Here is a 14,252-nt window from a genome sequence, read left to right on the forward strand (position 1 = left end):
AGAATCGTTAAGCAAATTTATCACATATTCGTAACTTTATATTCTTTATCTGAAAAATGGCTATCTAGTAAAGAGCACACACAGAAATACCTGTGACAACATGGATGGGCATTACCTCTGTCCTCTAAGAGGCCAGCCCTCCTTAACTATGGTCTTAGTTTTCACCCTGAAGATTTAGATGCATTTGGAGACCAAAGGTGATGATTTAAGCAGACTTCCAGGTAGTCATTCAAATATTCTTTTTTTTCCCCCCTAGGAACTCCAATCCTAAAGAAGATGAGTGATCCATCCAAAAATAACCCATGCTCCCCTCCTCCATGCTGCCCACCAAAACCATGTTGCCCACCTAAACCGTGCTGTCCGCAGAAACCACCTTGCTGTCCCAAGTCCCCATGCTGCCCACCCAAATCCCCATGTTGCCCGCCAAAGCCCTGTCCCTGTCCACCCCCATGCCCGCCCCCCTGTCCCTGTCCAGCCACCTGTCCTTGTCCGCTGAAACCGCCATGCTGCCCGCAGAAGTGTTCCTGCTGCCCCAAGAAGTGCACCTGCTGCCCACAGGCGCCTCCTTGCTGCGCTCAACCCACCTGCTGCTCTTCGGAAAACAAGGCCGAGTCAGATTCTGATTCATCTGGCCAAACTCAGGATAGGGGAGCACAAACACCACAGTCCCCTCAAGGTGCTCAAGGCGGTTGGAACAAGAAGTCAACTAAGTAGACTGTCCCTGACACCATGCCCTTTTCACAGGGTATAGGATTACTACAGGTCAGGCTAAGACTATGTTGTAAAGATGCTGCTTTCACAATAACCAACAAGTCCACTCGACCATAAGTTACCATTTCGACCAAACCATAGGCTACTATTGCAACTGGAAATGGAAGGTAGAAAAGGATAGAAACATCTTGTCTAGTGATCCTGACATTTAGATAGCAAAGAAATAAAAGAGCAAATAAAAAGCACATTGTCTTCCTCTCTTTTATTTACATGTGAAACTGTCTCACCAGTCTAGCCTAATGGAGTAAACTGGGTACATTCTAAGAGCTGTAGAGACAGAAAACTTATGTCCAAGGCACAGCCTTTGCTGAAAAGAGTAAGGCATACTCTTTCTGGGTTTTTGCTGGTTAATCTTTTGCTGGATTCTGCTGGGTTCAAAGGCCATGGCTTTGTACCCAGGGTCTTATTCAAGCTGAACAAATTCGACCACAGCTACATTCCTGGCTCCTGTCTTGCTTTTAAAGTGAAAGTCCTGTATCACAGGAACCCCTTCAGTCCTAGGTAAAGTGATGGTGTCTAATTTCTAAATCCCAACTCTTTGGAGAACTTGTGATTCTCGAAGAAACAAACCTCCATACTGCCCCTGAGATGACTGCAGGGCCCCATCACGCTGAGACCACAGAGGACTCAGCAAAATTAAGGCTGGCAGTGCCAGGGGAGGCCTCTGATGTCACCTTGGCTCTGGGGAAGAATGAACTGCTGTACATCTGGATCTGTTTCACACATCAAAAGAGTTTGTGGCATAAAGGGATGATTCATGTATGAAACAGAGGGTCTGACCCAGCTCGTCTCATATTTCCTGATGCCAGGTTCCTACTTCACTCTAAACTGCCCTTGTGTCAAAGCAATGCATCTGAGTGAGCTAGGTAGGCTAGGAAGTCATCTACAATGTACTCATAAACATCTGCTGCCTTCCTGTGTGTGTGTGTGTGGGAGGTGCATATTCCTTTCCCAAAGCCTTCACTTTGCATTTTCTCCTTAGTGCTGCTTGCCTAGCAAGATCTATTTTTGTTCCTTTAACTTTTAACTTTTAATTTTTTCATAAGATTATTTAATGCTGAGAAAATTATTCCTTCCAATCATATCTCCTCAGTGTCCTTAAGCATCACATATGAAGAAGCCCAAACCGAAATATGTACATCATATCTATAATGTACACAAGTTCCTTAGACTTAAGGAAATGTGTTTATTGGTAATAATGCACCCACGATGGACAAAATGCTTCCCATTTAGTTTGCATAAACTGTGTTAAAACTTCAGTAAAAAAAATGGGAGAGGATATTTCAGTAATTTCCCAAGTGGCTTATAATGTTTGGGACAGGTGGTTCTGAGATATTCTGAGTGGGTAAAATCTTAAGGACAGTTTAAAAATAAAATGTAAATATATACAACCACACTTCTCCATGTTGCTAAGAGCAAAGGGATGATAGACAAATGGAGAGATGGAGATCATGCTATGGAATAAGCCAAACTCAGATGGACATCACGAGTTCTTGTATGCACAGAGCGTGAGAGCCGTAGGTGACTATTTGAATTAAAGGAATAGTAGAAGGGGAGGCAAGACAAAAGTGGTAGGGTGAATATGAACAAAATGTTACAATTCTGTGAGGATTATTACATTATATACTAAAAATTATTTTTAGTCCTTCCATTTCCCCATTGCAGGGTTTAAGAAAGTTAAAAATCCATATGTCTACTTAGTTGCCTCTTGATACTGGTGTGAGTGTTGCCTCCATCTATAGTTCAGGATGAAAGATGGCTTCTTGCAGGGAGGGAGATAGTGGGTTCCAGGGCTTGCCACCACGCCCAGGATGATAAGAGTGGGAGGAGACCTTGGCAGAACTGACCACAGGATCTGTTGTTATGGACAAACAGTGCAGGAAAGCCTTTCACTGTCTGTCCCCTGCCAGGGTTTAAACATAGCTAGGAAGGCTCCATTACTCACTCCAGACTTGAAATGCCACTCTCCCTGACACATAGAATGGCTGTCCTCACCTAGTTCACACTCAAAGCAGCAGTCTCCCCTCCAAGCCAAATCAATGTGCATTCTGCATGCTCAGCTTGGGTAATTTCCCACAAGTATTCCAATTATATCATATTGTTCATTTCCCCTTTATTCCGGATTAGAAAATTTATCAAAGCATATATATGCTCTGGATAATGGATGTTTGGCTCCTTTACAATGTTTGGCTATTACAAAGCTCTTATGAACCTCAGTACAGGTATTTCTGTAGTAGAGTGTGAAAAAATTAAGGAAGGAAATATTTATTTTCACTTACAGTTATAGGTTAGAGTCCATCATGGTGGAGAAGTCACAGATGCAGGACCATGCAACATCTTGTTACGCTGTCTTTGTAGAAAGGAAGCAGAGTGGGACACGAGAGCTAGGATTCAGCTCACTTTCTCCTTTTCATTCAGCCTATAAAAAGGTACCACCAACAAACATTTAAGGTAAGTCTTCCCCCCTCAATTAACTCAGTCTAGACATGTGCAGAAGGTTTGTACTAAGTCTTTTGATTCTTCTGAGTTTATAATCAAGATTAATTATCATAGATTGCCTTTATCAAGATCATTGAGTTCCATGTTCCCTAACACGAAAGACATTCATAGTCTTATCTTTTAAAATATTAAATAGTATGTATATTTAATGGTAGACAATGTGATCATCTTATATTTCATGTACATTGTGAAATGATTGCCAAGTTCAAATTAACACCTCCATCACCACCCTTCCTGTGCCTGAAATATTCAGCACTTACTCATAACTCGAATTTTATGCTAGTTGGTCAACATCTCATTTCTCTTATGGACTGCAGATTTAACTTTCTTAGGCTCTGCTTATGTCCACAGCATTCTTTTTCACTATCTGCCTCCCCCTCACTGCTTCAAACAGTGGTCGGACTTCTAGGACACTCCATATTCCTGTAGTGTTTCCTAACTCGCGGCTTATTATTTTAGTTTCTGTTCCATTGACTTCCTTCACATCTCCATGATCATTTACAAGTGGGGATAGTCTTCCAGCCTCTTTCTTCTTTTGTTAATATTCATTCCTTTAGTTATTTCACCTTAGAAAATGACTTCAAATACCATTCTCAGTCTATATCACAAAGCTCTTTCTCAACTCAAGGTGTATATCTCTTAAGTGCCATGTGGTGGCTGCCTGAGTTTATAATGGGAATCTCATTCCTGTCCTGTTTCAAAGTTCACAGCTGAGATTTTGCAGGAAGCTATTCCTTCTGTAGTCTCTTTGCTTCTGTTAACCATGGCTCTATCCTATTATGTAGGACTAAAATGTTTGAATCATTGTTGGATTCCCATTTAGGTCTCATCTGTTTCTTCTGTTATTAAAAATCACTTGAAATCTGACTACTTATTTCTATTGATACCATTCTACTTCTGAGATATTAATAAAATCATACACTTGTCTCTTACAGCTCCAACTATTCTATTCTTGTCAGAAAGATATTTTCAAAATTAAGTCTGAAGATGTCACTGCCATGTTGTTTCTTATTTCGGTCACTCCAAAAAACCAAAGTTGTTGCATGATTTTTCCTTCACAATCCGCCTCCACTTACTCCACCAGCCTTATCTTATTGGCACATGCCCAGTCACATCAGCCTTCTTTCTGGTTCCAGAAGACTTGTCTAACACTGTTTGCTGCGCTATCTCATTCTCCTCCTCCATTTCAACTGGTGCTGACGTTCTTTTCCTTAGGTTCTTGCTGTGACTATTTCCTTAAGAGTCTTTCCCCATGCCCTAGACCTCATAAGCTTCTCTTGCCACGTTTTTCTACATCAGATGAAATAACTTATGCTATAAGTGCCTGTACTTGTTTTACTTATTGTTGATATGCCACATGGGAATGAAATCTTTCACGCAGTAGAGATGTTTCCCTGTTTGAGGCTGGACCACTATGGTCAAGAATACTGGCATAAGAATGCTGTAAGCCAACAGCAGGTAATAAAATCCAGCCACTAGGCAGAAGTTAAGAAAGGTATTTCCAGGAGAGAGAATAGTATAAAGGTGCAGAAGTAAACAAAGGCAAAAGCAGAGGCTTAGCCCAGGCTTGCCTTGCCTCCCATTGCCCCTCCTAAATCTCTGTGTTATCTTTAGTGAGCTAAGGGGTCATCCCCTTAGCATTCTCAGTGTGGTAGGGCATGTTTCAGGGGTGACTGGGCCTGAGATTCCTGGCAGAAATGCTAGGGTGGGGTGAGGGGAGAGTGTAGTCTGAACAGAGCAAGCAAATACTTGTCTGAGGGAGGAAGCTTGATTCACCACACCCTATAGCGTCCTGACCTCTATCCTCCCCCTGCCTACTTCACTCTGCATGGGTTTTCTAGCAAAACCTGAATAGTGGGAAAGTAGCCATTTAGCTGCTCCAGCACTTTCCATCTTGCCTGCAATGTGGCCAGTAGTTCTTTCTTTTTCTGTGGCAGCGCTAGGTACCTCTTCAAATAGACTCCATTACACGTAATGACATCTCTGCTTCTTCAGGAGTAGAAATAGGGACCTGGGAAGAGAGATCAAAATGACTCACTTTGCTAGCGGTGAAACTGCTGGCAAGTGAGATCAGGTGCCACGGAATCTGGGCTACTCCTCTGTAATATGAAAGGGATTAAAATATATTGAATGAGAGTGGATGGGATACACAGGCCTGGAGGATTTATTTCCTACAAATGCCCTCCAGGGACACTTTCACAGCTCTGGGTCTGTTTGATGCAGAGCATACATGGTCCAGAGTACTCCCTTGGTGTGGCATTGAGTGACAACCTCCTCAGCTAATAAGACTGACTATTTATTAGGCAAGAAGTTCCCTGAGATAGGTCTGTTTTAAAACAGGCTTCTTGAGGCCAAGGATTGTATCCCTCTGTCAGACTGGAAGACAGACCAGCATCTTGGCATACATGAGATTCAGGAATCTGTAACCTCTCGGCTGAGTGACCTGGTTTGAAGAGTGTCTAAATGAGCGGGGGAGGAAGGTTGATAAGCAAGATTGATTTGCTACCCTGCATGAGAACGACTCATCTGGAGACCAAGAGTTTTATATGGCTTCATGACAAATCATCTACAAATACAGAGAGCAAATGGATGGGGTCAGGAAAGGGTCACACTGGGGAATGTTCTACCAAAGGCTTGCTAGGTCAAGAGTGACAGCTCCTGTTGGTACAAGCTACTCCAGAACCAAGCATTATTTCCAGATGCCCTTCTTAGCGCATATGCACATGGGACTGAGTGGTTTCTACAGCCACTCTCAGAAGTAATTTTGAAAGCAATTAACCAGCCAGGCAGCAGCTGGTGCAGGATCAGGTGCCCCCTGCATACACCCTAATTAGCAAGAAACAAGTGTTAAAATAGAGCCCCAGCCTACTTCTGTTTATTTGTATGACACTTTAAAGACACTTCGGGCAGAAGCTCTATGAATGGACTTCTATGATGGCCTTTCTCTTACCACTGCTGTGCCCCACACCCATTCTTTCTCTCTAGGGCCTAGCCACGCCCTATCTATTCTCTACTACATTGGACCTCTCCCACTCTTCATGCCATGTCTTTACACACACATAGCCTAAAGCCTTATAATCTGGGTCTCTTATGCCATCCATCCTATCCATCCCCTCATTCTCTGGGGTTGATACAGCCCTTTCTATCCCTTTCTGACTCATCATACTAGGACTGTGCACACACCCCTCATTCAATTGTTTGGATTCTTTTTCTATATAAAATCTTAACCCGAAATCACTATTTCCCCTCTGCCCACAGAGGCCCCCAGATACCTCCATCTCCCATTATGCTCTAGGAATAGAAATTCATTTTAATTTATTATCCCACTGGGGGCAAACATGACCTTGTTAGAGAAAGAAAGATGACATGGTTTTCTATGATGCGCTAGTTGTCATTTGAAGCTCAGTAGCAGGTAATAGATAGACTGGAAAATTAAAAGGCAAATGACTTTGTTGCTCTAATGCAGAATCTTTCTTTCTTTCTCTCTCTCTCTCTCTCTCTCTCTCTCTCTCTCTCTCTCTCTCTCTCTCTCTCTCTCTTCTTTCTTTCTTTTTCTTGTGAGACTCTTCTTTTTTGTGGCCCAGCCTAACTTGAAACTGCTGACCTCATGATTTTTAAGAGAAGAATAAGAAAATCAACCTTGATAATCTTGAAAAATTTGTTTCCTTAAAATGTTCTCTTTACGCAAGTAGCATACTACATGAATATCAACCAACATGCATAATGACACCCAAAAAGAAAGCAGCCAGTATCCTGAGCACCAATCATATGGGAAGAATGCATATTGCCTCACCAAATCCTCACAGAAACTTGTGGGACTTAGGTGATGTCTCTGAAGTCATGTAGTGAAATCTGTCACACTGATCAAATCCTATTAAGGAACCTGATAAGTCAGAGATGCATCAGAGCAGCAGCCAGGGTGTCTGGTTTTCCGTCTAGCTCTAACTTACTGTAGAACTTGGACAGCTTGAGCTTTCTTTTTTCATACTCAGTCCCTATCTGTTTAGGAAATGGACCCCATCAGCAGAGATGACGTTCTCTGAAGAAGCTGCAGCACTCTAAACTCTTCAAAGGAAAGTTTTCAGAAATTAATTTATTTTCTGCAAATTTAACACATTTTTGTCATATTCATCCCTTTACCTTCTCATATCCTCCCTGCACTCCTGTCTTCATCCACCTTCACTAACCAAGTCTCCGTTCCCTTCTTTTTTGGGGAAGGAAAAGGACAGAGCATCTCCCACTTCCTCTATTCAAAGCATGAATCTGTCACTCCACCAAATTTCTTTTGTTCCCAAATCAAAACAAGAGTCATGCTTTTGTTGTTTTTGCCAAAAAGAATGAAACTGGCAATCTTCTATAGTACAGTACTGAAGAGGAAGGGCCAGCATTGGAGACCAAAAGTGAGAATGAACACTTTGGCATGCCAGCAGGGTAGCCAGACAAAGTGATTTGGAGCAAAGCAGGTCAGATTATGCAGATGCACACCAGAAGTCCAGAAAGGTAAAAAAAATTAAAAAAAATAAAAAAAAAACAGTCCTGCGTTAATTTATCTCATCTCCCTCAGACTCATTCTCTCTGGAGGGTGAGAATGACAATGGAGAAAATAGGGTCAAGTTCAGCAGGCAACAGAGGCAGGCAAGGAAGACTCCCGATATGTAAGGAGGCAGGCAGGGCAAGTTGCAGATGGAGGAATGATAGAGAAAGCAGTACCTTGAGGAGCAGCGGAAAGGAGGGCAGTATCCTCAGAGCTTCTCTACACTAGACAACAATAGATAGATGCTGCAGGGCCAGGCGAGATGGGAATCTTTGGCCCAAATCATCTCCCTGGGACCATCATCTTTCTAGGACTAGAAAGTCATGAAAGGTATTCTTAACAATTCTACTGTCCTCCAGGACAATGGATTTCAATAGCTAGTTCTTTTATATGCCCATCCCATACACAAATAACCCACAACTAAACCAGGCTGCTCAGCAGGAGAGATAAATCTGGTATTTTCTTCCTGTAGAAAAAAAATGGCTGGGATTTTAAACACCTGAGGCAGCACTGGGTCAAGGCCTTTTCATGGGTTATGGGAGACCTTACCTTCATTAAACTGCACAATTTGTATAATTTGTACTGTATAGTTTCTTGGATTTATCACAAGGATCTGAGACTTATAAAGTCAGTCATACAGCAAACTGACAAATTTGCACTATTGACATGCATTCCCAGTTCCTAAGTGGGGTAATCCTAGGGCAGAATATGGGACCTTTGGGCATTAGAAGTCTGGGGCTTCGACAATCCCTCCTGCAACTACATTCATGTTTCTAGGCTCTGTTCTCTGCACTTATACCCACACCCTAACTTTGCCCAGTGGTCAAACACTCATGCACATACACACACTGTCTTTTCTGAGTTATTATGGTCTGAATCAGCAGGTAGGAGGCAGATTGGACAGATACTTAGCCTCTGGGAACCCACAAGACCAGTGTGACTTCTTGAACAGTCTGCTGCCCTGGCACTATCACAGGCTGAGGAGAGACAGATTCTTCCCATGTGAGGTCAGAAGTGGAGCATGAGTGCTCATGTGAGAATGCTTGGTTACTTCTGGTGGGGTGGGGAATGCTTTCTTTGCTATAAAAAGTAGAATAGTTCCTCTTCTACAGAGTAGTGCTCAGGATGCCTCATGGCTCTGAGAACAGAGAAGGCCTAGCAAATTTTTTTTATAGGGCAGAAGGATCATGTCAGTCCTCTATCTGTTAAAGCATACACCTGAGGAAGATAGGGAATTTAGTGCTGTAAACAAATCTGCTTAAGATAAAGGTTAGGTGTTCATCAGGACAACTTTGGGGAACTGGAAAACTTCTCAAGATTAATTAGAAATGAACTTTTATCTTTACATTATTTTACTATATTATTTTTGTATTACTTCATAATAAAAGAGTTAATGGGCGAACTCTGTAAAATAAGCTATTAGCTGAGCACTAAAGGCAAAGATACGCCACAATTCACCTTTATTTTCCTGGCACACATTTTCACACACATGAAAATGAGTTGACATTAAAATATTAGAAAGTTGTTATCTGTAGGTATGAGATTTGCTGTCATTTATTCCGTCATTTAATACTGATACTGTTTTAGTATATGAGGTGACTTTGATAGGTCCTTGGGACCCTGGAAAACACACTCAGTATATTTCTCTCATAATATAACTTTTTTTCAGTGAAAAATAGATAATAAAAATGAAATAAATGTAGATAAAATAACTAAATTTTATTAGTTTATTAAAGTGGAAGACAATCTAATAGAGTAGTCAGAGGAGTATATTGGTCAGACCCCAATATTCCTATCAAAGCTTCAATACATGTCAGAGCACTGGAAAGGAGCCTATTGGTAGAAGTGACAACGGGTGCATAGTCCTGAGGAAAAGCACTTTGGATGTGCCCTATGAACCAAGGACCTGGAGGGAGATTGCAGCATACATGTCAAAGAGAAGGTAACATATGCCAAGACCAAAGACAGAAGTCACATAAGGCAGGGCCTTCTGAGTACAGCAGTGAATCTGAATTTTACCAGATGTATGTTAGGTCACCACGAGCATTTTGAAGTAGGTAGATGCTTAAATTCTCACTCTATAATATTTTGTAATCTATTTTACGAAACATTTTCTAATGGTGGCTTTAATACCAGCATTTAGGAGGCAGAGGCAGGTGGATATTTGAATTCAAGACCATCCTGCTTACACAGCTAGATGTAAGCTAGTTTCAGGACAACCAGGAGTACACAAAGAGACTATGCCTAGAATCTACGCCCCTGAAAGAAAGAAAGAAAGAAAGAAAGAAAGAAAGAAAGAAAGAAAGAAAGAAAGAAAGAAGGAAAGGAAGGGAGGAAGGAATAAAGAAAGAAAGAAGAAAGGGAAGAAAGGAAAGAAGGAAGGAAGGAAAGAAGGAAGGAGACAATGTTCTGAGGTGGCAATTTGGTTCTGAGCTTGTATGGTATACATTTCCAAAAAGTAATTATAGAAAGTCTTGGTTATCATCAAGAAATGCAATATATCCAACATATTTCATTCCTACTCTTTCCTATTTCCTTTGCCTGAAGTAAACCAGGAGCCTTTCTGAGCATAGTATCCTTAAGAGCTTCTATAAATATGCTTTGGGTATGGTGTGGGGGATTGGCAGTCCCTGGCATACAGAATAAGGAGTGTAAACCTCCTACTTCCATCTATTTGATCTTTCCCAAGACAGGCCATATGTCCTTACAGAATCAAGTTATGTTATATTCTGAGTATCGATGGGCTCATAGTACAATAGAATGTATACCATATGTCCCTTAAGAAGTGACTCCCTATTGTACCAAAGATCTTGGCCTGACTATGCCCAAAACACAAAGCTTCTCATTCTATGTCCTTGGAAATGAATACACTAACTTAAAAATCAGGCCAAATCCAAACCCATTGAGACTGAAAGGTAAGTTTGGTTGCAGTTACAAAATAGGATGCCTTTCTCACCCCCTTGTCCTCTCCTGTGCCCAGGTCAGATGATCTCAGCTAGGAGGGGTTGAGCCCTCACACTTGTACATGCTCTAACAGGAGCTAGAAAAGGGAGCCCTGGGGGTGTGGGGGTTTGCTGCCTAAGTTATCAGTGACTCAGAAGGGAGCTGGAGGAAGTTGACCAACTGGAGTGGTGAAACCAGTACACCACCCCCAACCTGAGGACTATAGGTAGGCAGGATCAGTATAAAGGGCCCTAGTTGCTCCTCAGCTCAAGACTCTGCTGGAAGTCTCTGCCTTCTGCCTTCTGTGATTTCGGTGAGTGTTAGTTGCTGGGACCTTAGCTAGGGCTGTAGGCGCCCAATAGGTCAGAATATGCCTATGGGTGTCTACTTAGAGTTGGGGTAGATACTGCTCTGGGGCTAGATTCAGCTGGATTATTTATCCTTCAAGGAGGCACATAGATGTGCATAGGGAAATGTGCTGTAGTACTTTTTGTTTGGACAAAGCCATGAAAAACAGGAGTGTGGAAATTCTATTAGAAGTACAAGACTTAGAATAACAGGCTCCAATTCTCAATAACTCTTCAGCTGCCCCTCACTCTTCAACCCTGGCCCTGGGACTACAGCTCACATTCAGAAGGTCAAAGAAGAAAGGAGCTCCCAGGCCAAATAGGACGACTTGCTAATTTTTTGAGAAAAAAAAAAAAAACCAAAAAACCCAAAACCCAGAAAGACTATGTGAGCTGCCTGGAAATTCACAGTGTTTTGGTGGGAGCTGTGCCTGCAGTGTGCTGGATGACTCTAGTCTGATGCGACTGCAATCCCAGCTGCTTTCAGCATAGACTCTAAGCTTTCCAGAGCTCTGGGGTCCTCTGTGAGACACTTATTTTTTCTAAGGTTTCCTTCATACTGTGACATGTTCACAGAAACTATATTTCCAGGATCCAGCAAAAGGTCAGACAAAAGCAGGCTAACTAACAGTCAGTCTATTCTTGCAGAACTTCTTTGTAAAGCCTCCTCCAGTGAAGAAGAGGGCTCACTGGATAGCAGTTTCTCCCCTCACCATTTCCACGCTCTTTTCTGCTTTTAGGATTCATGACCTAAGGAAGTGGGGGAATGCTCTATTCAGGAGTAAGAATGCCAAGAGCCAGGGGCATTATGGATATTCTGTATTTGCAGCAGTTCTTCTATTTCCCTTGCCTTCAGTTCATTCTCTGACCTTTCTGTTTTTCAGTTTGGTCTACAGAAGCTTCCAAGATGTCCCATCAACACACACTGCCAGTGACTGCTCCAGCTGTGGTACAAGAATCTCTCAAGACTGTGTGTTCTCCAGTTCATACCCAGCAGGAACAAACAAAGCAACCCACCCCACATCCCGCACAAGGCCAGGTCTTCACCGAGCCTCAAGAGAAGGGCTTTCCCAAACATGTGGAGAAGGGGACAAACCCTGTGAAGGATCTGCCTGAGCCAGAGTGTGAGCACCACCAGCAGCCAGGACTACAAAAGCAGCAGCTGCAGGTGGAAAAGCCACAGCAGGAGCTGCAGGAACAGGAACTGCATCTGGAGAAGCAGCAGCCACCAAAGGAGCCCCAGGGGCTCCTGTGCCTGGGACAGCAACAGCAGCATGAGCTGCAAGAGCAAAAACAGCACCTCAGACAGCAGCAGCAGCCACAGGAGCAGGATCTGCACCTGGGACAGAAGCAGAAGCAACAGCAACTACAAGAACAAGAGCTTCCATTAGGACAGCACCAGAAGCAGAAGCTGCATGACCCAGAACTGCACCTGGGAAAGCAGCAGCAGCAGGAGTCACATGACCCAGAACTGCACCTGGGAAAGCAGCAGCAGCAACAGGAGTCAAATAACCCAGAACTGCACCTGGGAAAGCAGCAGCAGCAGGAGTCACATAACCCAGAACTGCACCTGGGAAAGCAGAAGCAGCAGGAGTCACATAACCCAGAGCTGCACCTGGGAAAGCAGCAGCAGCAGCAGGAGTCACATAACCCAGAGCTGCACCTGGGAAAGCAGCAGCAGCAGGAGTCACATGACCCAGACCTGAACCAGGGAAAGCAGCAGCAGCAGGAGTCACGTGACCCAGAACTGAACCTTGGAAAGCAGCAGCAGCAGGAGTCACATGAGCCAGAACTGCAATTGGGAGAGAAGCAGCATCAAGAGACTGAGGACCCAGAACTACACCTGGGAAAGCAGCAGGCGTCACATGAACCAGATATGGCAGTGAATCAGAAAGAGAAACAGAAACTTCGTGAGCCAGAACTGCACCTGGGAAAGCAGCAGCCGCAACAGAGAGAGCACGAAGGCTATCAAAGCTTGGTTCAGTCTCTTAAGCAAGAGAAAGCTTCAAGGGAGCAGAAGCTAGATGACTCACACCTAGGAGAGGAGAAGGAACTCTTGGACCAGCCACTGGATCAAGAACTTGTAAAGAAGGATGATCAACTGGAAAGGAAGAAGCACGAATTGGGGAACCTGACACAGCAGGAGATAGTGCAATTAGTACCAAGCACTGACCAAATCCAAGAGACTAAGCCAGTCCAACCAGTGAAAGGAGAAGACTTGCTCACTACAGAGAAGCAGCAGAAGAACCATAAAGTGCAGTGAAGCCACAACTAATGCAACCACTCCAGTATCCCAGAGACTCTCCAACCATCCCACATAAGAAAAGAGAGCCATCCACACTTCCTTAAGGTCCCTGGCTGGCCTACTCATCCATAAATCTATCTGGCCTTGACCATCTTCTTGTCTATAGCAGGCTGGGTATAGGATGTTATGGCCCAAGAAGCTCAATCCCAACCTTAGATATCACAGCCTCTTCTTGAGGTAGAGGGTGGGGGAAAAGGGGAGGCCTTTCAATAGTTAGTGACTCTGATGTTACTCCTACTGTATGTCAGAATCTGTGAATATATGAAATGTCTAATAAATCCTAAAAATCCTGTGAGCCTGTATGTAGCCTTTTCTTTTCTGCTTCTCATCATATTCAACAGCCACTAAAAAAAAAAAAAAATCACAAAACCAAGCTCAGTGCACACCAGTCGTGACTAGAGCCTTTACCAATGATGGTTAATTGACCTTCATCCAGTACCATTGTGCACTAGCCAGACTCCACAGCAGAGCGCAGCTCTATGTCTCTCATCTTAGTTTAACTCATGAGAGGAGGAGAACTAGAAATAAGACTAGTATGCTTGAAGACTCCATTTATGGGTTCTGATAAATATCCTTAGACTTTCCTTCCTGAGCTTTCTTTTTCCACTAATTTTTTTTATTTATTCACTTTACATCCTGATTAGTACTTCCTCCTGGTCCCCTCTCACAGGGTTTCCCCTCCACCCTCCCCTTCTTTTATGAGAGGAGTGGGATTACCCTGTGTATCCACACAGCCTGGCTCATCAAGTCTCTGCAAGGTTAGGTGCATCTTCTATCACTGAGGCAAGACAAGGCCCCCCAGGTGATGAACAGATTGCACAGACAGGCAACAGTTTTAGGGACAGCCACTGCT

The 14,252-nt window shown here is 43.3% G+C and overlaps 2 protein-coding genes across 2 annotated transcripts; both read left to right on the top strand.

The window, feature by feature from the left end:
- Positions 1–276: 276 nt before the first annotated feature.
- On the top strand, positions 277–714 carry LOC127682271 (sperm mitochondrial-associated cysteine-rich protein). Its single transcript, XM_052178647.1, has one exon. It carries the CDS (start codon positions 277–279, stop codon positions 712–714), a length of 438 nt encoding a protein of 145 aa, XP_052034607.1.
- Positions 715–12,001: 11,287 nt separating this feature from the next.
- Positions 12,002–13,357, top strand: Ivl (involucrin). Its single transcript, XM_052178648.1, has one exon. It carries the CDS (start codon positions 12,002–12,004, stop codon positions 13,355–13,357), a length of 1,356 nt encoding a protein of 451 aa, XP_052034608.1.
- Positions 13,358–14,252: the final 895 nt, after the last annotated feature.

The sequence above is a fragment of the Apodemus sylvaticus genome, chromosome 4 (assembly GCF_947179515.1).
Source record: "Apodemus sylvaticus chromosome 4, mApoSyl1.1, whole genome shotgun sequence".
Classification (NCBI taxonomy): Eukaryota; Metazoa; Chordata; class Mammalia; order Rodentia; family Muridae; genus Apodemus; species Apodemus sylvaticus.

What these genes read in the sequence shown, in the direction of transcription:
- LOC127682271 (XM_052178647.1), top strand. Translation starts at nt 277, where the DNA reads ATGAGTGATCCATCCAAAAATAACCCATGCTCCCCTCCTCCATGCTGC.
- Ivl (XM_052178648.1), top strand. Translation starts at nt 12,002, where the DNA reads ATGTCCCATCAACACACACTGCCAGTGACTGCTCCAGCTGTGGTACAA.